The sequence below is a fragment of the Hyla sarda genome, chromosome 9 (genome assembly GCF_029499605.1).
Source record: "Hyla sarda isolate aHylSar1 chromosome 9, aHylSar1.hap1, whole genome shotgun sequence".
NCBI classification, from domain to species: Eukaryota; Metazoa; Chordata; class Amphibia; order Anura; family Hylidae; genus Hyla; species Hyla sarda.
Genome location: NC_079197.1, coordinates 167,520,747 through 167,545,772, shown reverse-complemented (window position 1 = coordinate 167,545,772; position 25,026 = coordinate 167,520,747). Strand labels below are relative to the sequence as shown.

Here is a 25,026-nt window from a genome sequence, read left to right as displayed (position 1 = left end):
ATAGTCTAAGAAGCCAGTCATCTACAAGGTGACAGACTGAACACAGAGCTGAGAAGTGAGCCTGGTCGGGGTCCCTGGTGGCATAGTGGTGTGAGAATTTTTTAAAAGCACAAAAGAGGGAAACTATAAAAAGTATTGTTGTAATAAGTGCTGGGTGATATACCGGTTCATGCTGAATACCAGTATTTTTTTTTCTGTATGATCTCGTCCTCCTGTTGTCCGCCGACGCTTTAAATGAACCAGTTGCAGCCCGCCGGCACTTTAAACGATTAAACGTGTTTTAAATGATTAAGCTGCGGGCCGCCGGCGTTTTAAATGATTAAGCTGCGGGCCGCCTGCGTTTTAAATGATTACGTTGCGGGCCGCCGGTGCTTTAAATGAACAAGTTGCGGGTCGCCGGCACTTTAAATGATTAAGTTGCGGGCCGCCGGTGCTTTAAATGAACAAATTGCGGGTCGCCGGCACTTTAAATGATTAAGTTGCGAGCCGGAAGCTGTCACCTCCTCCTGCAAGCGCTAAAAGCCTGGCTTTTAGTGCTTGCAGGGGGAGGTAACAGCTTCCGGCTCGCAACGTAATCATTTCAAGCGATGTGGCCCACAACTCGTACATTTCAAGCGCCGGCAGCCTGCAACGTAATCATTTAAAGTGTCAGTGGCCTGCAACTCGTTCATTTAAAGCATTGCGGCCTTTAAATGAATGGGGGGGGGGGGGGGGGCAGGTTTAGAGAAGCAGATTAGTGCGGGAGGATGCCGCTAAACACTGTGGAACCGCCATAACTTGCAAAAATACTGTGATATGCATTTTTGGTCATACTGCCCAGCAATAGTTGTAATGGCACCGGCTTCAAGAATCCAGATAATATGTTAGGCATGGTGTAAGGGGACAAATGACAAACCAAAAAGCCTTCATCACCCACCTGTAGGGTGCACGCCTGCAGCTGGGGGGTAATAATCCATGGGCCTCCCCTGCATGATGCGTGGATCAATGAACGGTGGCACCATCACCCAGCGAGGATCATAATTAACATGAGGTGGTGGCAGAGGGGCAGGTGGTGGTTGAGGGGTAGGCACAGGTGTTGTCCTTCCCATGGATCCTCCACCATAGAGGGCTTTCTGAGATGGCTGAGCTGAAGGTGCTGCGAGAGCCTGTGAGGAAGGTGGTCCACCCGGGGAAGGAGGAGTGGGTTCCCTATTCTGCTGCCACTGCTTCATTAGCTGCTCCTATAGCAAAATAAGTAAAAAAAAGTCATAGCAATAAAATAAAAAATGTTGAATATACTTCCTGACCAGTCCAATATTATAGTGAACAAGAAAACTATAGCAGCACACTGCAAGTGTTCAGATATATGGTATAACAGGACATGTTTATTTGATATAGTGAAGCTGTAACATCAAACCTTTCATATTCTGCAGTGTAGTGTTTTGCAAACAATGGGCCTCCAGCTGTTGCAAAATTACAACTCCCAGTGTGCCTGGACAGCCAAAGGCTGTCCAGGCACGCTGGGAGTTGTAGTTTTGCAACAGCTGGAGGCGAACTGTTAGTAAAACACTGCTGTAATGGTTTTAACATCTGATAGCTTAAAAAGGATCAATAGTAGGAATTATAAAAAAAAACAAAAAAAAAAAACACAAGCTATGTGTTCCATTTTATAGCCCCTGGTTGGGTGCCCTGGCTCAGAGGGGGTCATGAATGAGGCTACCACCACCCCCCTTAGCCAAGCCCCCGACCATCTGAATAGTCATGGAAAAGGGCAGATAGTCAATCTGTCAGTAAAACCCCGATATCTCAGGATAGATGGGGCATAGCAAAAAAAAAAAAATAAATAAATAAAAAAAAAACATAAAAAAGCTTCGGAATCATGTTACCTGAGGCTACATATAATCTTTCCCACTAGGCTAATCTATTGGTGAAAAAGCCGTAGAAAGCCTACGCAAAAAGAGCAAACCAAAAAGGGGGTGGGAGCTGTGTCCCCACCTCTACGAACACTGCAGACATTTCATTATAACTGCTCACACATGCTACATATTACCTGCTGCTGACGCTGGAAACGGGGAGGCAGACTTTTCTGAAACTTGCTGTATCCTCCCTGGGGGGGCCCTGTAGTCTGTGGCCGGCCCACAGCTGGCGCTGGCTCTTGTTTAGGCTCTTGTCTGGGTGGGGGGCTCTGTTCTCCTTTAACCTGAGGAACTTCAGGAGGAGTTTGAGGTGGAGTTACAGTGGGCTCTGGAGGAGCTTCTACAGGTGGAGCTGGTTCCACCACTTCAGGTAAAGAAACCATAGATTAGGATATGTATTATAAATATACACAAAACATACAATCTGGTCAATATATATATATATTCTCCATACACTGTGCCATACCAGGAGAATGTTCTGGAGTCTCTGTCCCCTCGCTGGCCCCACTCCTTGTACTGGCCACAGGTTGTTCTGCCTCTTCTGGGGCTGTTCGTCGCTTCATATCCAGGCGTTTGAGCTTCTCTGCACAAGCAGCTCTCCTCTCCTCTTCCATCCTGCGTTCCTCCTCTTCTCTTCTTCTCCTTGCACGCTCCACCGCTTGAGAGATTTCAGAGGACGACTGTTTTCTACGCTGACGCCATGCCTCGTCCTCATCTTCCATGGGTGCAGCTAAAGGTGCCGCTGGCTTTTCCTGGACAAAGAGATTGATATGAAGTCTGAGGCCCTATTACCTAGGACACCGGTCCAGACAAAATCTGAATTGTCAGATGCTCCAGGGCAAACAGCAAATATACAGTGATCCCTCCACTTACAATGGCCTCAACATACAATAGTTTCAACATACAATGTTCTTTTCTGGACCATTGTAACTATAAACCAGACTCAACATACAATGTACAGACAGTCCAGATCTGCGAAACGTGTCAATGGCTGGAAGAACCGACCAATCAGAATGGACACTGTACTGTAACGCCCCCTACAGTACAGGGAGGTATTACATGTTCTGTACTCTTCACCTGTGTCACAGTTAGCTGCTCCTTCAGACCAGGTGAGGGCGGCTCCATTTAACTTTTCTCAGTTGCTCTTCTTTGGGGGACACCTATACTGATGGGTATATTCTCTTGCCACTAAGAGGCGCTGACACTAGAAAGAAAAAAAAAAATCGGCTCCTCCCTGGCAGGATAATCCCGCCCACAGGAAGTGAGGTAATCAGTTTTAGCTAGTGTCAGTAGGAGGCAGACACAGGTGCGGGAGCTCCCCAGACCTGGTCTTTTTTTAAATTATTTTCTAGTAAGGGCTGTTTAGTTAGATTCTTTACTCCCTTTTGTTTCCTCTTTTTTTCAGGTGGGGGTTCAGGAGCATGGCGCTACCTGTTTCCCCATATGCGGCTAAGGGGCACGGGACATTCATGAATGCACCGTTAACCCCTTTTTAGGACTGTGTGTACTGTACAGGACCCTGAAGAAGATCCTGTCCTCTACATAGACCAGTATTTCTCAAGCAGGGTGCCTCCAGCTGTTGCAAAACTACATCTGGGGGCTGTCTGGGCATGCTGGGAGTTGTAGTTTTGCAACAGCTGGAGGCACCCTGCTTGGGAAACACTGTGCTGAGGCAACTGTGCCGTTTGTTGTGCAGCAGTCGTTCTCTTACTCAAATGTCAGATCGGGAGCTGGCAATTGTAATTCTGCAACAGCTGGAGGCTCCCTGCTTGGAAAACACTGACATAGACAGTGATTTACAGCTCCCAGCAGATCTATATTACTTTTATATGTAAGGACTTGCATTATCTATATTAGTTATCTACTTATTTTTCTTTAATCCTCAATTTTTCCTATTTTTGGATGACATTTTGGGGCTTCAGAACCAATTACCAGGTTTCCATAGAGTTCTGGTCTCAACATACAATGGTCGTCCTGGAACCAATTAATATTGTAACTTGAGGGAGCACTGTGTTCCTCTACCTTATTTTCCGGGGTAGGTCCCCGATGTGCAGTCGGTGCCCTCTGAGCAGTTGCAGTACCGGCAGCAGGTGCCTGCAGAGGTTCTGTAGCCCGGGGCGCCTCTGACCATGCTGCCTTGACTTGAGGAGGTTTCTCTTCAGTAGGGGAGACCTTCCTTGAATCTGTGGTCTCCACAGCATCCTGAGGAGCAGCTGTCTTTTCTGTGCTGGGAGACTGATTCTCCCTGGATAAATAAAGACAGGTTTTCATTAAAGAAATCCTAGACCAAAAATGTGGAACGTGCCATTATTCATACTGCCAAAACTATGGGCAGCCTGAAACAGGGACAGGCTTCCTTATTTCAACCATTTAAAGAGGGCTTCGAGTCACCTGGGTGGCCCTAGCTGGTTCACCCCACTCTGCTGGGCTTAGATCTATGAATCGAGCCCCCCAGGGAGGGAAGATGCTGTCTGGGACGACCAAAGTGACTCTTTTTTCATCTGTTTTTAAACCATTTTGCAGCATTTTAGTGTGAATTAGCCAGTTGTTATAAGGAAGCCCGTCCCTGTTTCATGCTGCCCGTTATTTGAGCAGCATAAAACAGATTCCATTTAGCCTTTTCACTAACCAACCTTTTTTCTTCGCTGTCTGTGTCCTTCCCATCCTCATCATCACTGAACTGTAGTTTTTCAGTGTAATCGACCTCTTCATGTGCTCCTAGGGGGAGGGGAAGTTATTTTGGAAGGGAGAGAAGGGAAACAAAGAGGAAGGACGTTAGGCAAAGAAGAAATTAAAGGAGATATCCAGTGCTGAAAAACGTATCCCCTATCCTAAGGATCTCCTGTACGGGGCCCCGGCAGCCCACAGAAGGGGGCGTGTTGACCACTGCACGAAGCAGCGGCTGACACGCCCCCTCAATACAACTCTATGGCAAAGCCGGAGCGATGCCTTCGGTAATCTCTGGCTCTGCCATACCGGTGTATTGAGGGGGCGTGTCAGCCGCCGCTTCGTGCGATTGTCGACACCCGCTATCTGCCCAGCAAGCCGGGGCCCGTACAGGGGCTCCAGCGGTCGGATCCCCCACGATCTCAAACTTATCCCCTATCCTTAGGATAGGGGATACGTTTTTCAGCACTGGACTACTCCTTTAAAGGAGCTTGAAGCCCAACAACATAAAAAGTTAGGGCCCTTTTAGATGAGTCGACTTTCAGCCGTAAATGTGTGCTGATCTCTGTGAGTGGCGCTCATCCGCAAAGTTTTCACAAGGCTTGATCGGTCGAGCGGCCTTCAAAATCTTAATTATGGGACACACATCACGTGGTTACACTGAGAAACATTTGGCCGATAGCTACAACTTTATTAGCCACACAAAGATCAAATCAGCTAATAAAAAATAGGCCGTGGGCTGTCCGGGCATGCTGGGAGTTGTAGTTTTGCAACATCTGGAGGTCCGTAGGTTGGAGACCACTATCCTATAGGAAACAGATTTGTAAATTACTTCTATTAAAAAATCTTAATCCTTCCAGTACTTAGCTGCTGTATGCTCCACATGAAGTTCTATTCTTTTTTTAATTTCTTTTCTGTCTGACCACAGTGCTCTCTGCTGACACCTCTGTCCATTTTAGGAACTGTCCAGAGCAGGAGAGATTTTCTATGGGAATTTGCTCCTGTTCTGGACAGTTCCTGACATGGACAGAGGTGTCAGCAGAGAGCACTGCGGACAGACAGAAAGGAAATTCTAAAAGAAAAGAACTTCCTCTGTAGTATACAGCAACTGATAAGTACTGGAAGGATTAAGATTTTTAAATAAAAGTAATTTACAAATCTGTTTAACTTTCTGCCACCAGTTCGTAATTCCCCCCCCCCCCCCCCCCCCCCCCCAGTGGAGTACCCCTTTAACTACACTACTGCAAGGAAGAGGGGGTGTACAACAACGGGAAAGTTGCCTTTGCCACAGTCTCTCATGCAATCACCTGCCCATCCATCATCTGCTTCTTGATCTAGTTCATCAAATTCTTTCAGATCATCTTGCTTCAAGATAGATGGGCGACTCACAGGTTCAGGCATCCTAGGAGCACTCTGCGAGGTACGTGGAGGAGCCAGACGTGGGAACCTGCATTAGGAGACAGGAATTTACTTTTCTTTGACCTAAAAACATTGAGGTGTAGCAAGTACATTACAACAGCAAGCCTCTATCACAGTGTATGGAACTAAAGAATAGTAAAAAGTGTTGCATTACCTGGGAGCTTCAGGGCCATGAAAACGAAAGGCTCCTTGTGGCCCATACGGAGGAGGGAAGGGCAAGTACGGGGGATACATCTAAGGGAGGAATAGAAACGAAACACCGCGGTGAGTAGAAGTAGCAATAGAAGTATTTCCTATACATTCTACAGCTTGGAGACTGTTCTAATACAGGACACCAGAGGGCAAGAAGCTCCAAAACTAGATAAAAGCTAAAGTGTCATTTTTATGTAACTATATTTAATTTAAGTAACTATATTACTTCTGATCCTTTGTTACAACCTGCATTACAGTGCAGAGAGGCATTCGCTACATTACGGCTTTAATGGTGTACTTTGGTGCCAAAAAGTTCAACAGATTTGTAAATAACTTCTATTAAAAAATCTTAATCCTTCCAGTACTTATCAGAGGAAATCCTTTCTGTCTGACCACAGTGCTCTCTGCTGACACCTCTGTCCATTTTAGGAACTGTCCAGAGCAGCATGTTTGCTATGGGGGTTTTCTCCTGCTCTGGACAGTTCCGGACATGGACAGAGGTGGCAGCAGAGAGCACTGTGGTCAGACAGAAAAAATTATTCAAAAAGAAAATAATTTCCTCTGGAATATACAGCAGCTGACAAGTATTAAAAGTATTAAGATATTTTAATAGAAGTAATTTACAAATCTGTTTAACCATCTGGCACCAGTTTTCCACCGGAGTACCCCTTTAAAGCTGCGATCTCTCAGCATTACTTTATAGCAAAGTCTGCACCAAAATAGTAAGTGTAGTTCTGGAGTAGAGTGAGCCGCCACAAATGTTCTTTATCGCTAGTACTAGTGCTGGGCGGTATGACCAAAAATGCATATCACAGTATTTTTGTAAGTTATGGCGGTTCCACGGTATTTAACTGTATTCCTCCCCCCCCCCCCCTGAGGAACTAATATGTGACCCCCAGGCACTGCTATATTTCTCTAAAACACCCCCCTTCCACTGTTCCCTAGACCGTGACGCTGGAAATGATCAAGTTGCTTTAAATTAGTGAGATGGGGGCAGCCGGTGCTTTAAATGAGTGAGATGGGAGCAGCCGGTGCTTTAAATGATTGAGATGGGGGCAGCCGGCGCTTTAAATGAGTGAGATGGGGGCAGCCGGCGCTTTAAATGAGTGAGATGGGGGCAGCCGGTGCTTTAAATGAGTGAGATGGGGGCAGCCGGCGCTTTAAATGATTGAGATGGGGGCAGCCGGCGCTTTAAATGAGTAAGATGCAGGCCGCCGGCACTTTAAATGAGTGAGATGCGGGCCGCCGGCACTTTAAATGAGTGAGATGCGGGCCGCCGGCACTTTAAATGAGTGAGATGCAGGCCGCCGGCACTTTAAATGAGTAAGATGCGGGCCGCCGGCACTTTAAATGAGTAAGATGCGGGCCGCCGGCACTTTAAATGAGTAAGATGCAGGCCGCCGGCACTTTAAATGAGTAAGATGCAGGCCGCCGGCACTTTAAATGAGTAAGATGCAGGCCGCCGGCACTTTAAATGAGTGAGATGCGGGCCGCCGGCACTTTAAATGAGTAAGATGCAGGCCGCCGGCACTTTAAATGAGTGAGATGCGGGCCGCCGGCACTTTAAATGAGTGAGATGGGGGCTGCGTTCACACGGCCGTCTAGACCCGTCGCGTTCTTCTCCAGTCAAAAAAATAAATAAATAAATAAATAAAGGACAATAACTGATGCAATGGATGTTATCCATTTGTATCCGTTATTGTTCAATTAATAAACAAACAAAAAAGAAAGGATAAAAAACACAGATGCAAACGGATGACATTAAAGGCTCATCCCTTTTCCATAGACTTCAATGTTAAATTTATTGCATCTGTTTTTTTCTCCCGTTTTTTTTTTTTTTACAGGAGAAAAAAAACAATACTGCATGCACCGTCTTTTCTCCCGTAACAAAAAACGGAAATGAGCGCAGACGGGTGCAAACGGATGTGAGAGTATTGTAAAAAAAAATCCCATTGACATCAATGGGATTATTTTACAACCGATTGTAATCCATTTACAAGCAGCAACAACGGAACCTAAACGGGGGGAGGGGGTAAACGGGGACAGACGGCTGTGTTAACGCACCCTAATACGTTTCTTTTTTTTAAAGTTTAGTGCACCAATGACTTCTATACAGTGGACTGTGTCCGGCATTGAAACAAATGAATGCACTTAATATAATGAAAAGCTACACTAACTAAATGTGTTGTAGCATGCTTTTCTTCCCTCCCGATCTGACATTTGGGAAAGCGAACGACTGCTGCACGACAGCACAGTTGCCTCAGCACAGTGTTTCCCAACCAGTGCGCCTCCAGCTGTTGCAAAACTACAACTCCCAGCATGCCCGGACAGCCAAAGGCTGTCCGGGCATGCTGGGAGTTGTAGTTTTGCAACAGCTAACAGCTGGAGGTTCACAGTTTGTAGTAGGGTGATCAGGGGAGCTGTATAACTCTGCATCTAATTATTGCATGCTGGGAGTTGTAGTTTTGCAACATCTGGAGGCACCCTGGTTGGGAAACACTGCCTCAGCAACTGCACCACTCACAAGCAACAGAGTCTCTCCACCCCCTATGCCAGAGAAAAAGAGGGGTTGTGCAGTGCCTCTTACGTCTGATCTGTCAGAAGGGAAACCCAAGGCTACTGGAAAACTACAGGGACAAGAAGAACTCCAATATCCAATGATACTCACAAATGGTGTAAGCATCCCCCGATATGGAGGGAACTGTTGGGGAGCAGGGGGAGGCAGCCCCGGCCGGAGGGCTGGCTCACTGCTGGGGGTGTGTGCCGCATCAGAGGGAGGCTCGCGGCTCTCACCATCCAGTGAGCCTGGACCAAGCCCCCCCCTCCCACCCCCGTCCCTCCAGCTGGTTACATCTGGAGAATGGAAAGTATGGACAATAAGTTATACAGGCCAGAAATATCAAAAAAATCAATCTTACAGATAAGCATGCTCCTTACTCTGGGGGCGGAGGCTTGGTCCGGGCCCATACGACACAGCGGAGGTGCTCTGGTCGTGCCCACTTTTGTCCTGGTCCCCAGCCGCCTGCAGGGTTGGAAATTCCTCTCGAGAGAATGGCGACAGTCGGCTTGATGCCTTTCCACCTATGGCAGATGGGAAGAAAAACAAAAGCGCTAAGACAGACAGATAAAGTGCAATGGCATTTCAATGGACACTAGGTGGGGCTATTATACTATCTGGCTAAGGCTGGGTTCACACCACATTTTTGCAATACAGTTCCAGTATACATTTTCAATTTGAAAACTGTACGGAACCATATAGAAAACCCTATGCATTGACACTCCATAGAAAACCGTATTCATTGACTCTCCATAGAAAACCGTATTCATTGACTCTCCATAGAAAACCGTATTCATTGACTCTCCATAGAAAACCGTATTCATTGACTCTCCATAGAAAACCGTATTTATTGACTCTCCATTGAAAACCGTATGCCAAACGATGCATCCGGCTGCATCCGTTTTGCGTCTTGTACGGTTTTGTCCATTTTTTTCCCATACCCAAAACTGTAGCTTACCACGGTCTTTGGTCCGGGTGGAAAAACCGTATTAAAATCGTACACTTTTTTTTAAACATGCGAGTCAATGGGAACCGTACAGAACCGGATGTGCGTATGGTTCCATCCGGTTTGCACCACACAGTTTTTGACATTGCACCGTTTTTTTCTTGGAATCTCAATCAAAACAAGTGAAACTTTATTCATAATGGAGTGAAAAGTTAAAAACGTATAAGTTTTTTTTCTTTAAAAACGGATGCAACCGGACATAATTTTTAAAATCGTATACGATTTTTAACTGTATACGGGTTAAAATTTGTACACACGTTTTGAGGAATACGTTTTTCATGAAAAACCTGATACGGAACGGAAACTGTATTGCAAAAACGTGGTGTGAATGCACCTTTACATGCAGTTGCACTTTACTTAGTGAACACTAGGTGGGGCTGCTATATTAATTTGATGATCCCCCATCTAAATGCAGAGCAAAAAAAGCAAGCACAGCAGTCAGACACTTACCCCCTATCCTTGGTTAGGGGATAAATTGTCCTACAATGCAGTACCCCCCTTAAATATTTTTAACTGTATTGCGCATGTTTTGGTTTATTTAAGTCATGTGATTCCATGTCTAACCATATGCCGCTCTCATGACACTAACATGTCTATATGTTTCTGGTTCTTAGTATTATTGGTATCTGACCTGATTTGGAATTGATTGGTTGTGCAGCCAGGGTATTTGGGAATGGAGAATTTCTGCAGTTACATTTAGTTTGCTATAAAGGTTTAGCAATTCTCATACCATCTCCTTGTGCTCCATGTGTGGTACTGGCCTGTGCCCAGGTCTTTACCACGGCGGCGGCTGGTTGGGGGGGCTGAACAGAAAAGAAAGGAGAAATAATTATAATGGAAATGAAATGTAAGATTTTTAATTTTTTTTAAATTTTATAATACAACATTTAGAATAAGCGTTGAGGGCTGATGTACAGCTAGTCACTGCTGGAGTCCAATAAGGAGATTTTTGTTTGCTTACCGTAAAATCTCTTTCTCGGAGGATCCATTGGGGGGACACAGACAGTGGGTGTATCTTGCTGTCTCTAGGAGGTGTGACACTATGGTAATAAAAAAAGTCGGCTCCTCCCAGCAGGATATACCCGCCTTCAGGCTCTGAGCTAATCAGTTTAAGTTCCAGAGCAATAGGAGGAGACCAACAGATCAAAGAAAAACCCCAAACTGTCCGAGAACCAGAAGAAAAAAACATAACTGAACACACCCTCGGACAGAGAACCAAAGGAAAAACCCCAAAAGGGCGGGAGCTGTGTCCCCCAATGGATCCTCCGAGAAAGAGATTTTACGGTATGCAAACAAAAATCTCCTTTTCTCTATCGGCTCCATTGGGGGACACAGACCATGGGACGTACCAAAGCCGTTCCTTGGGTGGGCAGATAAGCAGTCAGGAAGACGGTCGATCCACTGCCGCCTGCAACACTTTACGCCCCAGACTAGCATCAGCCGATGCGAAAGTATGAACTCGGTAAAACCTCGAGAAAGTGTGCAAAGACGACCAGGTAGCCGCCTTGCAAATCTGCGAGGCCGAGGCTCTATTCTGGAGAGCCCAGGATGCCCCAACAGAACGGGTAGAATGAGCCACAACCTTGAAAGGAGGAATCTTCCCCTTACAGGGATAGGCTTCCAAAATGGCGGACCGAATCCACCGAGAAATGGTGGCCTTGGAAGCAGGTTGTCCCTTGCGATGACCTTCCGTAAGGACGAAAAAGGAATCACACTGCCGAAACGAAGAAGTGATGGAGAGATAAGACCGAACAGCCCGAACTACATCCAGCTTGTGTAGTAAAGCGCTCCTTAGGATGAGAAGGAGCAGGACAAAAGGACAGAAGGACAAGGTCCTCATTGAGATGAAAGGCCGAGACCACTTTAGGCAAAAAGGAAGGATCTGGCCGTTAAACAACCTTGTCCTGGTGGATCACCAGAAACGGAGAACGGCAGGAAAGAGCTGCCAATTCAGACACCCGCCGGATGACCACAAGAAACGCCACTTTCCAAGAAAGGAAGCGGAGAGACACCTCTCTAAGGGGCTCAAAGGGTGCACCCTGGAGGGCACTCAGAACCAAATTCAAGTCTCAAGGGGGAGAGGGTGACCGATGAGGAACAGCAAGCGCCACTCCTTGAAGGAAGGTCCGGACATGAGAATTAGAAGCCAGAGGCCCCTGGAAAAGAATAGCAAGGGCCGAAAACAGACCTTTAAAGGGAACTGAGAGACAACCTCAGTTCCAAACCCGACTGCAAAAAGGAGAGAAGACGGGGAACCGAGAAGGTTACAGGGGATAAGTCCTGAGCTTCACACCAATGAAAATAAGACCGCCTAGTACGGTGGTAAATTCTTGCGGAGGAGGGCTTACGAGCCCTGAGCATGGTGTGAATGACTTGGGAAGAGAACCCGCAGGCCTTCAAAACCGCGGTCTCAACCGCCACGCCGTCAAATGCAGCGACTGAAAATTGGGGTGGCAAAGAGGACCCTGAGAGAGCAGGTCCTGGCGGAGTGGAAGGTGCAGTGGAGCGTCGTCCAGGAGCCTGACTACATCGGCAAACCACGACCTTCGAGGCCAATCTGGAGCTACCAGAATGGCGGGGACACCCTCTGTTTTGAGCTTCCTCAGTACCTTGAGAAGGAGCGGAAGGGGAGGGAACAGATAGGGTAGGGAAAACCACGCCCAAGGAATCACTAGGGCGCCCATGGCCAGAGCCTGAGGGTCCCGGACTTGCTTTCCGCCCAGAGGAGAATCTTGGTCACCTCGGCCATGGCTGCCTAGCTGCGAGAGCCGCGTTGTCGTTTTATGTACGCCACGGCCGTGGCGTTGTCCGACTGGACGCGGACAGGATGGGACTGAAGCCGGGACTCCCAATGAAGAAGACAAAGAATAAATTGCCCGTAATTCCAATAGGTTTATCGGAAGAAGGGTCTCTCGGGGAGGCCAGAGTCCCTGAACCTTCCAATCCCTGACATGCCGCCCCAGCCCGACAGGCTGGCATCCGTTTCAACTACCTGCTTCGCCAGAGAAGGCGACCGGGGGACCTGGGATCGAAAAAAAAGCTATCCCCCCGGAAGGAAGGCGAATTCGATTCGGTAACCGTTGGACACCACGTCCCTGACCCAAGGTCCAGATGTCTCGAAAAAGTAAGAGACGACCTCCCACCCGAGAAAAAAGCCGCGGGTGGGGGCCTCACTTCATCCCGAAGTGGGTTTGCGGTTTCCTGATTTGGGAGCAAAACGGTTGGACCGGTTGGAGTCCGACTTCCAAGACGGGCGCGCCCAGAACGAGGGAGCCTTCTTGTCCCGCGAAGGCGCCTGCCCGGACCCTTTGCTGGAGCCAAAGGTCCGAAAGGAAAAGGACTTCCCTTGGGAAGTAGGGCGAGCCTTATTTTGAGGCAACAAGGAACTCTTACCACCCGTCGCCTCAGAGATAATCTCATCAAGGCGCTTGCCGAAAGGACGGCCACCCGTAAAAGGAAGCACAGTGAGAGACCTTTTGGAAGCACCATTCGCATTCCAAGCTTTAAGCCACATAGAGCGGCGGAGAGCCGCTAGGTGACCCACAGCAAAGGAAGGACAACGGGCTGACTGCCTGGAAGCTGCGCACAGGAAGTCCCCAGATTTAGAGCATTGGAGAGCCAGAACAGATAGATACTCTGGGGGGGGGGGGGGGGGGGGGGGATCCCGCTAAGATATCCTAATAGAGCTCTTGGAACCACTCCGACAGGGCCTTGCCCAGGTCGAGGCGAAGATGGGAAGAAGAGAAGAGCCAGCTGCTTCAGAGGCAAACTTCGCTAAGGATTCTACCTTCTTGTCCGTGGAATCCTTGAAGGCAGCGGCATCTGCCAGTGGCAGTGTAGTCGCCTTAGAGATCCGGGAGATTGGTGGATCCACAGTGGGAGGGAAAACCACCTAGGTGACAAAGTCCTTGTCAAATGGATAACGTTCTTGAATCGTCTTGATACCTGGGAACCTCTTGTCTGGATGTTTCCATGCAGATTCCAGAATGTCGACAAAGTCCGCGTGAGAGCTGAACTTCTGAGGTGCTGGCTTAGTACGATGAAAGGATACTCCTGGAGTGACATCCGAAGATCCTGGGTCCTCTAAGTGAAAGGTGTCTCTTGTGGCTGTCACCAATGAGTACACCGTTTCAACTGAGTCCGAGCGGTCCTCTGAGTCAGATGCCGGCTCGGAAGCCTCGTCCGCCAGTTCTCCAGGAGAATGTAAACGAGTAGAGGCAGCCCTGGAGGAGGGCGACCCTGACCGCATACGCGTGGCAGAGCGGCGACTCCGAGAACATCCTCCGGAGGAGCGACGTTTGTGCCCAGATGACGGGGGGGGGGGGGGGACCCACGAGGGGAACGCTCATTTCTATCTGAAGACTTAATGGAAGAGTCAGACGAGGCACCCCTAGTACGCTTGTGAGAGCGTGAAGTATGAGAAGACGAGGAGCGGGCCCTCTCAGAGGCCCTGCGCAAGTAAGACCCCCACAAGGCGGACACCACTTCCCGGGAGGCCTCAGCCACTGAACGGGAGACTTGGGTCAAGTCAGCCATATACTGGGTCAGGGAAGAAGCCCAGGCTGGTGGAGCGGCTGAAGCCACCGGAACCGGAAGGGCATCACGGGGTCTCGGGGAGCAGTGGAGCAGGCAGGGCAAGTGGGCTCAGTAGAGCCAGGCATCTTGGTATTACAGTGCTTACAGGCAAAATAAGTCACTGACGTTCCAGGATTCTGTTTAGAGGGAGGAACAGTTCTGGGTACTGACATATTGAGAAAAAAAAAGACAGGGACTTTCTCACCCTAGTCTGTGACCCCAGGCAGCTGCAGAGAGGAGAACTCGGCTCCGTGCAGCTAGAGTGCCAGCCAATAGGGAGAGAGGGGCGTGCCTGAAGCAGAGGCACTAACTAATTTGGCCCCTCCTAACTGAAATTGGCGCCCACGGCGCTGATTGGAGGCTACTGTGCGCCTCTGAAGAGCTCCGACCGCCTTGCGGGCGGAGCTATGGACTGCCGAGAAGAAGCTGTAATGGCGCCCGCTCCTTGTCCCAAACGCACATGTCAGCCGCATATGCGCTCGGGGAATAGAGCGGGTGGCCTGTATGCCGGCAGGGACTGCCGGAGAAAATTAAAGTAAGCCGGCGCTGGGAGCACCCGGCCCGTACCAGCGCCTCAGCTGTCAGCCGCATATAAGGCGATGCAGGAGAAGTGAAAATGAGCAAGTGCTGAGAGTGTCCGGCCCGAACCAGCGCCGCGGCTGTAGCCGCATTTAAGGCACTGCCGGAGAAGAGAGAGAGAAGTCGGCGCTGAGAGAGCACGGCTGGTACCAGCACCGCGGCTGACAGCCGCATATAAGGCGCTGCACACACATACAGTGAAGTGCCCAATAAATTACATGCCCCCTGAAATGCCACTGCTCCCCAGAATAAAAATCCAGCCCCTGTATAAGTTAGTCCCATAACCTGAAAGGTGGGCCAAAAACAGGGGGTCTCCAGAGGTTGCGAGTCCTTACCTAAGGAGTAAAGGGAGGAAAAGTACTTACCTCAGTCAGAAGAACTTACCTAATGGAGTCTTCAGTGAAGTCTTCAGTCAGCTTTAGTTACCTGCATCACGACTGGCTGCTATGCGCGAGTGAGACGAGCAGGGAAATAGGGGGACCCGGACCCATGAGGTACCAACCCAGGCGCTGACCGTTGGCGAGGGGGGGGGGGGGGGTGAACGGCGTATATACGCAATGTCTGTGCCCCCTTACTCGCAATGGGGAAACAGGGAACCGGAGTCCCTGAGTCCCCACCTGAAAACAGAAAAGAAAAAGGAATAAAAAACTAACACGTCCCTAACTAGGAAAACAAAAAATCAGAAGACCTGGTCTGGAAAATTCCAGACCATGTCCACCTCCTTCAGACACTAAGCTTAAACTGATTAGCTCAGAGCCTGAAGGCGGGTATATCCTGCTGGGAGGAGCCGACTTTTTTTTATTACCATAGTGTCACACCTCCTAGAGACAGCAGCATACACCCACGGTCCGTGTCCCCCAATGGAGCCGATAGAGAAAAGATGATTGTCAACAAATTCTTCATCAAGAAAATGTTACACAAAACCCTTTACAATGAAAGTATAAACTACAGGCTGAGCGGCAACCAATGAAGTCATGTAAGATCACGGCAGGAATAATAACATAATGACACATTTGTTCTGCAGATTATACAGGCCTGCACCTTGTTCTAGCTGTCAAACATGTATGAGCCATTTCTAGTAATTCAAAGGATCTTGCAGTTGGATTTCTCCTCTTTAAAAAAATTCCAAATCAGACAACCCTATTTTGCTTAAAAGGGGTACTCCGGCCCCAATACATCTTATCCCCTATCCCCTAGGGGATAAGATGTCTGATCGCGGGGGTACCGCCGCTAGGGAACCCCACAATTTAGCATGCAGCACCCACCTGTAAGCACTGCTGGAAGCTCTCAGTATTATGCCTCCCAACCACGTGGACAGGGAGTTGTGACAGGTGGGTGATGCATGCAAGATTGCGGGGGTCCCCAGCGATCAGACATCTTATGCCCTATCCTTTGGATAGGGGATAAGATGTCTTGGGGCCGGAGGGTTACGGAGGGTTATGCGTGCAATTGGGTAGGGGAGTCTGCGCAGTGCACTTTACGGTTAAAATGAGACATATATTTATGCTGTAGGTCTATACAATTACCCAATTTATATAGGTTTTGTGTTGTTATACTAGTTTTGGAAAAAAAAATTTTGGAGTGCTTAAAATGTCCTATTCTGATCCCTATAATTCTTATTTTTCCCTATACGAGGATGTACAACGTTTTATTTTTTGCACCGTGATCTGTAGTTTTTATTGGTACCAATTTTTTTTAGATGGGACTTTTTGATCACTTTTTTTCCTGGTATATGAAGGGGACAAAATTTAGCAATTTAGAAATTTTTTTTACGTGTTGAGGGAGGCGTAACTATATTTTAAACAATGTATAGCCTGGACTGCAGATGCCGATAGTCTATAGCATTTAAAGGGGGTTATCCAGGAATAGAAAAACGGAGCTACTTTCTTTCAAAAACAGCTCCATGTCTGTCTCCAGGGTTGTGCATGGTATTACAACTTGGCTCCATTCACTTCAATGGAACTGAGCTGCAGAACCACACCCAACCTGGAGACAGACGGGGAGAGGTTTTCGATAAAAAGTAGCTTTGTTTTTCTATTCCTGGATAACCCTTTTAATACCGGCTATCAACTGTTCGTAATAATACAGATGCAGACTGGATTCTTAATATGTATTCTGGATCATAGAAATTTAACATAATTAAAAGTTATTTTTTCAGAAAGGGCGTCTTAAATAGGAGTTGTAGTTTTGCAACAGCTGGGGAAGCACTGATCTAAAGAGATGCCAGCTAAGGATCTAATCTTCTCAGCAACATTTATGAAACTAACAGGTTGTTATTGTACTTTATGATCATGAAGTGCAAGCCCACTAGCCACGTCACGGCCACCTGTAAGGAGCGGGTCCCTAACATTCCTAGCATAAAATGGCACAGCACTGAGCGGCAGCCACCAATGCCACAACACCAGTGCCCACAGGGGGAACAGCCCACTGGCAGAGCCCCAATGCCACCCGAACCAGACCCTGGGCCGCACCTCCCCAAAGACAGGTGCTGCGCTGTACGGCGTCCATAGCTGCTGCGGCGTTGTGTCTGTGGGGAGGTGCAGCCCAGGGTCTGAATCGGGTGGCATTGGGGCTACTCTGCCAGTGGGCCGTTCCCCTGTGGGCGCCGCTCAGTGCTGTGCCATTTTATGCTAGGGATGTGAGGGACCTGCTACTTACAGGTGGCTGTGACGTGGCTAACGGGCTTACACTTCATGATTATAAAGTACAATAACGACCTGTTAGTTTATTAAATGTTGCTGAGAAGATTAGATCATTAGATCAATGTGCATGTTGTAGCTGTGCGACCATGTCTGTTTTTTTCTCTATTTGAACTTACACTAGTTTTTCCCAATCCCTAGAACCAACATTCAAAACTAGACGATAACTATGAAGATGGCAAACGTTATTGGTGTGTATGTATATGTATATATATATATATATATATATATATATATATATATATACACACACACACACACACACTGAAGGACACATTGGTTGTTTTACAATCCAAAGAGATAAGTGATGAGCAAATTCTGATTTCATCAAGTGATCTGCCATGTTACCTCTTGTGGAACTGGGGGACGCTTCGGCTGGATTGATGCAGGCGTCTGTGAAGCCGGCTGTGGCTGCGACTCCGGCTGCGCTGCTGGAGAGACATCGGTACTGAGGGTGAACGGAAAGAAAGCAAACAATGAAAAAAGGAGATTTTTTCTTTTGTACTCACCGTAAAATCTCTCTCTCTCTCTTAGCCTTCATTGGGGGACACCGATACTATTGGGTATATGCTCTTGCCACTAGGAGGCGCTGACACTAGGAAAAAAAGTTGGCTCCTCCCTGGCAGGATATACCCGCCCACTGGAACCAAGGTAATCAGTTTTGTCACCAAGCAGTAGGACAAGCCAGCAAAGAAATATGACCCTAGAAAAGAAACCTGGAGAGAAAAAAAACTCAACAGGAAAAGAGGATCCAGACCAAAAATGAAGAAATTGGTGGGTGCGGTGTCCCCGAATGAAGGCTACGAGCAAGAGATTTTACAGTGATTACAAAGAAGAAAAAAATCTCCTTTTCTTGGTCGCTCTTCATTGGGTGACACCAATTCTATTGGGAATAGAAAAGCATAATGCATAAGATCGATGACCGAAATTGAAAAGCTGCAGGCTCCAAAACCAAAGCACAAACAAAGGGAACCCAGTTGGGACTCATGATCTGGGTACATGAAGGTTACTCCAGAAGACTGTTGTGTCAGTGGGAAGGATGAACACACCCCTCCAGGGAGAATGCGTCAAGGAAGGAGAGCAATGGCAGGGCCCAAACAACAGACAGTGGCTAGACTGGCTGACGCTGAGCCCTTCGTGATTGCTTAAACTCCACCAACAGAAGAGAGTGCCATGACTGTATGAGCAGCCGGAGAGAACCAAGAAACAGGGGGAGAGCCAGGGTGCAATGGTGGGCCGTAAGCACACAGGCATAGCCGCTACAAAGCTCTTCTAAATGCTGTCAGCAAAAACAAGGGCCCAGCCAAGTACCCCACCAATGTAGGGGGAAAGAGGGAGATGACTCCATATCAGCAGTAGAAGCATTCAGCAAAACAGTCCCCCAGAGGAGGGGAAGACAAGGGTCATCGGCACTGTGGTGAGAGGAAACTCAGGTACTGACCGTGCTGAGCTTCCTGATCCCCGTACCTCCTGCAAAAGGAGATAGCCAAGTCCGAAAAGTACTGTAGGAACAGGGCACGAAGCCTTGCGGCAACGGGTCAAAGTACTGGGAGAACGCAGCAACCCTGGGAACCCTGCAGCAACAAAGCGAGGTAGGGAGGAACCATTTGTGTCCACAGAGGGATCTGAATCCTGGACACTGGTGCTGGGTACAGCGATTGCAAGTAAGAAGCACATGCAGTAACCTATAGCGTGTGGGAGGTACCCTTTGGGGTGAAACCCTGGTGCCTGAGAAAAAATAAAGGAGGGGACCGACAGTGCGTCAACAGAGCCAATCTGGTTGCTGACTGAGGCAGTAGAGCAGGCGACTGAGCCACCCTGCACCGGAATCCGGGAAAGATACCTGGAGGCATATGGGGGCTGTGGAACAGACTGTGTCGCCGTGTGCAACACCCGATTTTTTTTTTTTAACACACGGCTGATGACTGTGCCGATGACAGCGTCGGCTGGAGGAACCACTGACCCCTCAATGCCACACTGCAGGAGAGAAGGAGGGGGAGCTATGCAGACTCCACTATGCCATAATGACAGCCAGCTGGGGAGGGAAGAGACCTATAACCCCCAGTTCCTGCGCTGTAGGGGTGGGGGCGGAAGACGGAGTTATGCTCCGAGTCCCCAGTACAAGTGGTCGCTGGCATTTGTAAAAGCGACAGCTTCCCCATGACTGACGCACCCACTGCAGGCGAGTCTGTGGGCGCTGAAACAAGGCAGCTGCGACAGAGTGGGGAGTGAGTCCAGTCCGTGCTTAGCTGATCTCCAGTCCCGCGCAGAGCCCAGGAAGAAGGGGGGAGCTACATACCGCCATTATGGCTCCTGCCAGCAAAAAGTGCCGGAGGAGAACAGAACAGCCGGGGCGAAGAGGAGAAAAGTCTGTGGCCGCAGAAAGTGCAGGGAGCGGCAGCTAAAGTGTGTAGCTGACCTGAAGAGAAGTGGCCACCATAACTCCTGAGCTTTATACTGAGTCTACGGGCGGGGGGAGAATATAATAGATATAGTTTGACTCACCGATATTGGGACCTTAGCCCCCGAAATTGTTCCGTTGTGGACCGAGTCCACAGAGTAGCAGAGGAAAGAGAGACCCAGGGAGATAATTAAAGGAAAACTGTCAGATATTTTCTCCCGCACTTTCCACAGGCACTGATGGATAATGCGGGAGACGCTGATTCCAACGAGCCCTACCTTCCCTGGATCCGCCCGACCAATCGCCAGCAATTGTAGTTTTATTCTATGTGTATATCTTGCTGTAACTGGCACGGGCGGGGCTTCTGCAGCTAACTGGCACTGACGTCAGCGCCGCTTATGAATATTCATCCCCCCTCCCCCTAGCTCTCCCTCTCTTCACCGCTCCTAACTAGAGGGAGGCGGGATGAATATTCATAAGCGGCGCTGACGTCAGTGCCAGTTAGCTGCAAAAGCCCCGCCCGTGCCAGTTACAGGAAGATTTCCACATATAATAAAACTATGATTGCGGGAGAACGTCCGGGCGGATCAGGGCAAGGTAGGGCTCATTGGAATCAGCGTCTCCCGCACTACCCACCAGTACCTGTAAATATCTGACAGTTATCCTTTAACTCCTAAAGTCCCACCATAGTGCTGCCAGAGGTTCAGTAAGTGAATACCTACCTAGCTCTTGGCTATTCTCCCCTCCTGATGTCCTCAGCCAGCTAAAAGCCATGCTGCATCATGCCAGGCTGCCATAGCAAAGCGAGCAGGGGCAGTGGGGAACCCAGACCCAAGGTATAACCCCAGGCGCCGGCCTTTGGCGAGAAGGGGTAAATAGTACATATTCTATGCACCGTGCCCCTTTGTCGCATGTGGGAGAGCAGTTAGCGCCATGCTCCTGTCGCCCAATCTAGAAAAAAAAAAAGAACCTAACTAAACGTACTTAACTAGAAAATAATAGAACAAGAGAACAGGTCTCGGGAGCTCCCAGACCTGTGTCTGCCTCCTGGTAACACTAGATAAAACTGATTACCTCACTTCCTGTGGGCGGGTCTATCCTGCCAGGGAGGAGCAGACTTTTTTTTCCTAGTGTCAGCGCCTCCTAGTGGCCAGAGCATATACCCATCAGTAAGAAGAGCGATCGAGAAAGGAAGAAAACTGGTTTAAAGCAGAAAAAAGCTTCACTGCAACTAAAGCTACAAAATGTAGAAAAAAGTACTATGGATTCCACATCAAATTAAAACCCAATAGACTTCAATGGGATTCCGCACAACCATCCACACTTCAGAATTTCAGCATCTGGATTCCACACAAGTCAGAAACCACACAAATAAATGCGGACGTGGAATTGGTGCTGATGTGCGCAAATCCTGCCATGTAAATGTAGCCTAACAATTGCTAATTTAAAGGGGTACTCCATCGCTCCAGGTTCTGAACATTTTGTTCAGAATGCTCGGAGCCTGAGGCATCATGGTCATGCCCCCTCCATTCATGTCTATAGGACACGCCCACTCCCATAAAAATGAATGGAGGGGGTGTGGCATGTCGGCACAAAGGGGTGTGGCCATGATGTTACAACCACTGCCCCAGAAGCCTGGCATTTGTTCAGAAGACTCGGTGCTGCAGGAGATTGCGGTGGGGGCCCAGCAGCGGGACCCCCGCGATCAGACGTCTTATCCCCTAACCTTTGGGGATAAGCGGAGTACCCCTTTAAGGGAGTCCCCTATTTAGTAACACCACTGTCCATTTGCCAGTTAGGGTGCCCCACTGTGCTGTACTGGGTGCAATATAACATTACATCAGCTGGCAAAAGATTAAGTGATAATAAACGCCAACATACCGATACCTCAGACACCCTATCTTACAGTTTTCTCTGTATTCTCCTGTAAGTCCATCCCGTCACTCAAAATTCACATTTCAAAGTCCCAACCTTCACTACATTAATGTCACAGCTGCTTCCTCACCTCTTTGGCTCGGGTGTATCCTGCTTGCTTGCCCATCCTGATCCGTCTTTGGGAACTAGTGAGACGTTTGGGTCATTCCCTTTGTTTTCTGCTTTCAGGCTTGGAAGGTTGGCTGGGGGGGGCATACGCCTGGCAATAGCAACTTTACCGAGACTTTGCAGGCCATGGCGGGTTGTGACTGGAGAAGAAGAAACAAAAAACAATAAGCTCCTGACCAAATCCTCGTTCTGTTCAGCACAAATTGGCAAGTTGTAAAGATACATGGCAAGACAAAGGTTACATGTACCACATCACAATCGTAGGCTACAGCACCTCATTATAGCAACATAGCTACATGTACCACATCACAGCTGTAAGCCATTACATCCCTCAGTATAGAGACAATACTACATGTACCACATCACAGCTGTAAGCCATTACATCCCTCAGTATAGAGACACTACTACATGTACCACATCACAGCTGTAAGCCATTACATCCCTCAGTATAGAGACACTACTACATGTACCACATCACAGCTGTAAGCCATTACATCCCTCAGTATAGAGACAATACTACATGTACCACATCACAGCTGTAAGCCATTACATCCCTCAGTATAGAGACACTACTACATGTACCACATCACAGCTGTAAGCCATTACATCCCTCAGTATAGAGACACTACTACATGTACCACATCACAGCTGTAAGCCATTACATCCCTCAGTATAGAGACACTACTACATGTACCACATCACAGCTGTAAGCCATTACATCCCTCAGTATAGAGACACTACTACATGTACCACATCACAGCTGTAAGCCATTACATCCCTCAGTATAGAGACACTTCTACATGTACCACATCACAGCTGTAAGCCATTACATCCCTCAGTATATAGACACTACTACATGTACCACATCACAGCTGTAAGCCATTACATCCCTCAGTATAGAGACACTTCTACATGTACCACATCACAGCTGTAAGCCATTACATCCCTCAGTATAAGGACACTACTACATGTACCACATCACAGCTGTAAGCCATTACATCCCTCAGTATATAGACACTAGTACATGTACCACATCACAGCTGTAAGCCATTACATCCCTCAGTATATAGACACTACTACATGTACCACATCACAGCTGTAAGCCATTACATCCCTCAGTATAAGGACACTACTACATGTACCACATCACAGCTGTAAGCCATTACATCCCTCAGTATATAGACACTACTACATGTACCACATCACAGCTGTAAGCCATTACATCCCTCAGTATAGAGACACTACTACATGTACCACATCACAGCTGTAAGCCATTACATCCCTCAGTATAGAGACACTACTACATGTACCACATCACAGCTGTAAGCCATTACATCCCTCAGTATAGGGACACTACTACATGTACCACATCACAGCTGTAAGCCATTACATCCCTCAGTATAGAGACACTACTACATGTACCACATCATAGCTGTAAGCCATTACATCCCTCAGTATAACGACACTACTACATGTACCACATCACAGCTGTAAGCCATTACATCCCTCAGAATAAGGACACTACTACATGTACCACATCACAGCTGTAAGCCATTACATCCCCCAGTATAAGGACACTACTACATGTACCACATCACAGCTGTAAGCCATTACATCCCTCACTATAGAGACACTACTACATGTACCACATCACAGCTGTAAGCCATTACATCCCTCAGTATAGAGACACTACTACATGTACCACATCACAGCTGTAAGCCATTACATCCCTCAGTATAGAGACACTACTACATATACCACATCACTGTAAGCCATTACATCCCTCAGTATAGAGACACTACTACATGTACCACATCACAGCTGTAAGCCATTACATCCCTCAGTATAAGGACACTACTACATGTACCACATCACAGCTGTAAGCCATTACTTCCCTCAGTATAGAGTAGGGGTGTGAATGGCCAAGAATTTGGCGATTCGATTCGAATCGCGATACCAGTGTGGCGATTCGATATATCCCGATATATCGCGATACCGTCTAGGTGACGATACATCGCGATATATCCCGATACATCGCCCACCTGGGAGCATTCATAGATCCCAATAGACGCCGCTGTCAGCTTTGACAGCGGCGATCTAGTACTCCGGTGCTCACTTTTCTCATGTTATCCCGTCCGGGCTGCAAAATAAAAGAAAACGCACTTTATCTTACCTGCAAACGAGCCCCCGGAGCTCCGGTACAGGTGTTCGGTCCCCGGGCTGTATTCTTCTTACTTCCTGTTAGGCTGAAGCTCCATGTGATGTGCCGGGCTAACAGGAAGTAAGAAGAATACAGCACGGGGAGCGAACACCTGTACCGGAGCTCCGGGGGCTCGTTGGCAGGTAAGAGAAAGTGCGTTTTCTTTTATTTTGCAGCCCGGACGGGATAACATGAGAAAAGTGTGCACCGGAGTACTCCTTTAATAGCCAGCCGCGGCGATCGCCGCATGCTGGCTATTAGCGGCGGCCCCCGGCTACTAAAATAAGCCGGGGGTCGCATAGTACGAAGTGGGCACGAGTCGGAGCCCGCTCCATACACCCAGAGCGGCGCCGTGTCAGATCCGGCCTGTCCGGCTCCACAAAAGTGGAACTTTTATCTCCTGATGCCCAGGACACGCTGTTCCGGGCGTCAGGAGATAAAAATTCCACATCCCTAAAAGAATCGATTCAAGAATTTTTGGAATCGATTCAGTATCGGCAAATGAAAAAAATCGCGATTATCGCAAGTATCGATTTTTTCTTACATCCCTAGTATAGAGACACTACTACATGTACCACATCACAGCTGTAAGACATTACATCCCTCAGTATAGCGACACTGCTACATGTACCACATCACAGCTGTAAGACATTACATCCCTCAGTATAGCAACACTGCTACATGTACCACATCACAGCTGTAAGCCATTACATCCCTCAGTATAGAGACACTACTACATGTACCACATCACAGCTGTAAGCCAATACATCCCTCAGTATAGAGAGACTACTAC

General features: G+C 48.1%; 1 protein-coding gene across 2 annotated transcripts in view; it reads right to left on the bottom strand.

Annotated features, from left to right (window-relative positions):
* Window positions 1-25,026, bottom strand: part of PRRC2A (proline rich coiled-coil 2A) — an 85,466-nt gene that overhangs the window by 36,658 nt on the left and 23,782 nt on the right. For both annotated transcript variants that reach the window (XM_056541040.1, XM_056541041.1), the window contains 12 exons: window positions 21,996-22,173; window positions 17,938-18,037; window positions 10,467-10,539; window positions 9,111-9,254; window positions 8,842-9,026; window positions 6,136-6,215; window positions 5,870-6,009; window positions 4,529-4,613; window positions 3,918-4,140; window positions 2,362-2,647; window positions 2,030-2,259; window positions 917-1,220 (listed from right to left, as the gene is read on the bottom strand). In XM_056541040.1, coding sequence (XP_056397015.1) covers window positions 917-1,220; window positions 2,030-2,259; window positions 2,362-2,647; window positions 3,918-4,140; window positions 4,529-4,613; window positions 5,870-6,009; window positions 6,136-6,215; window positions 8,842-9,026; window positions 9,111-9,254; window positions 10,467-10,539; window positions 17,938-18,037; window positions 21,996-22,173 — 2,028 coding nt within the window. The remainder of the gene's footprint in view (window positions 1-916; window positions 1,221-2,029; window positions 2,260-2,361; window positions 2,648-3,917; window positions 4,141-4,528; window positions 4,614-5,869; window positions 6,010-6,135; window positions 6,216-8,841; window positions 9,027-9,110; window positions 9,255-10,466; window positions 10,540-17,937; window positions 18,038-21,995; window positions 22,174-25,026) is intronic.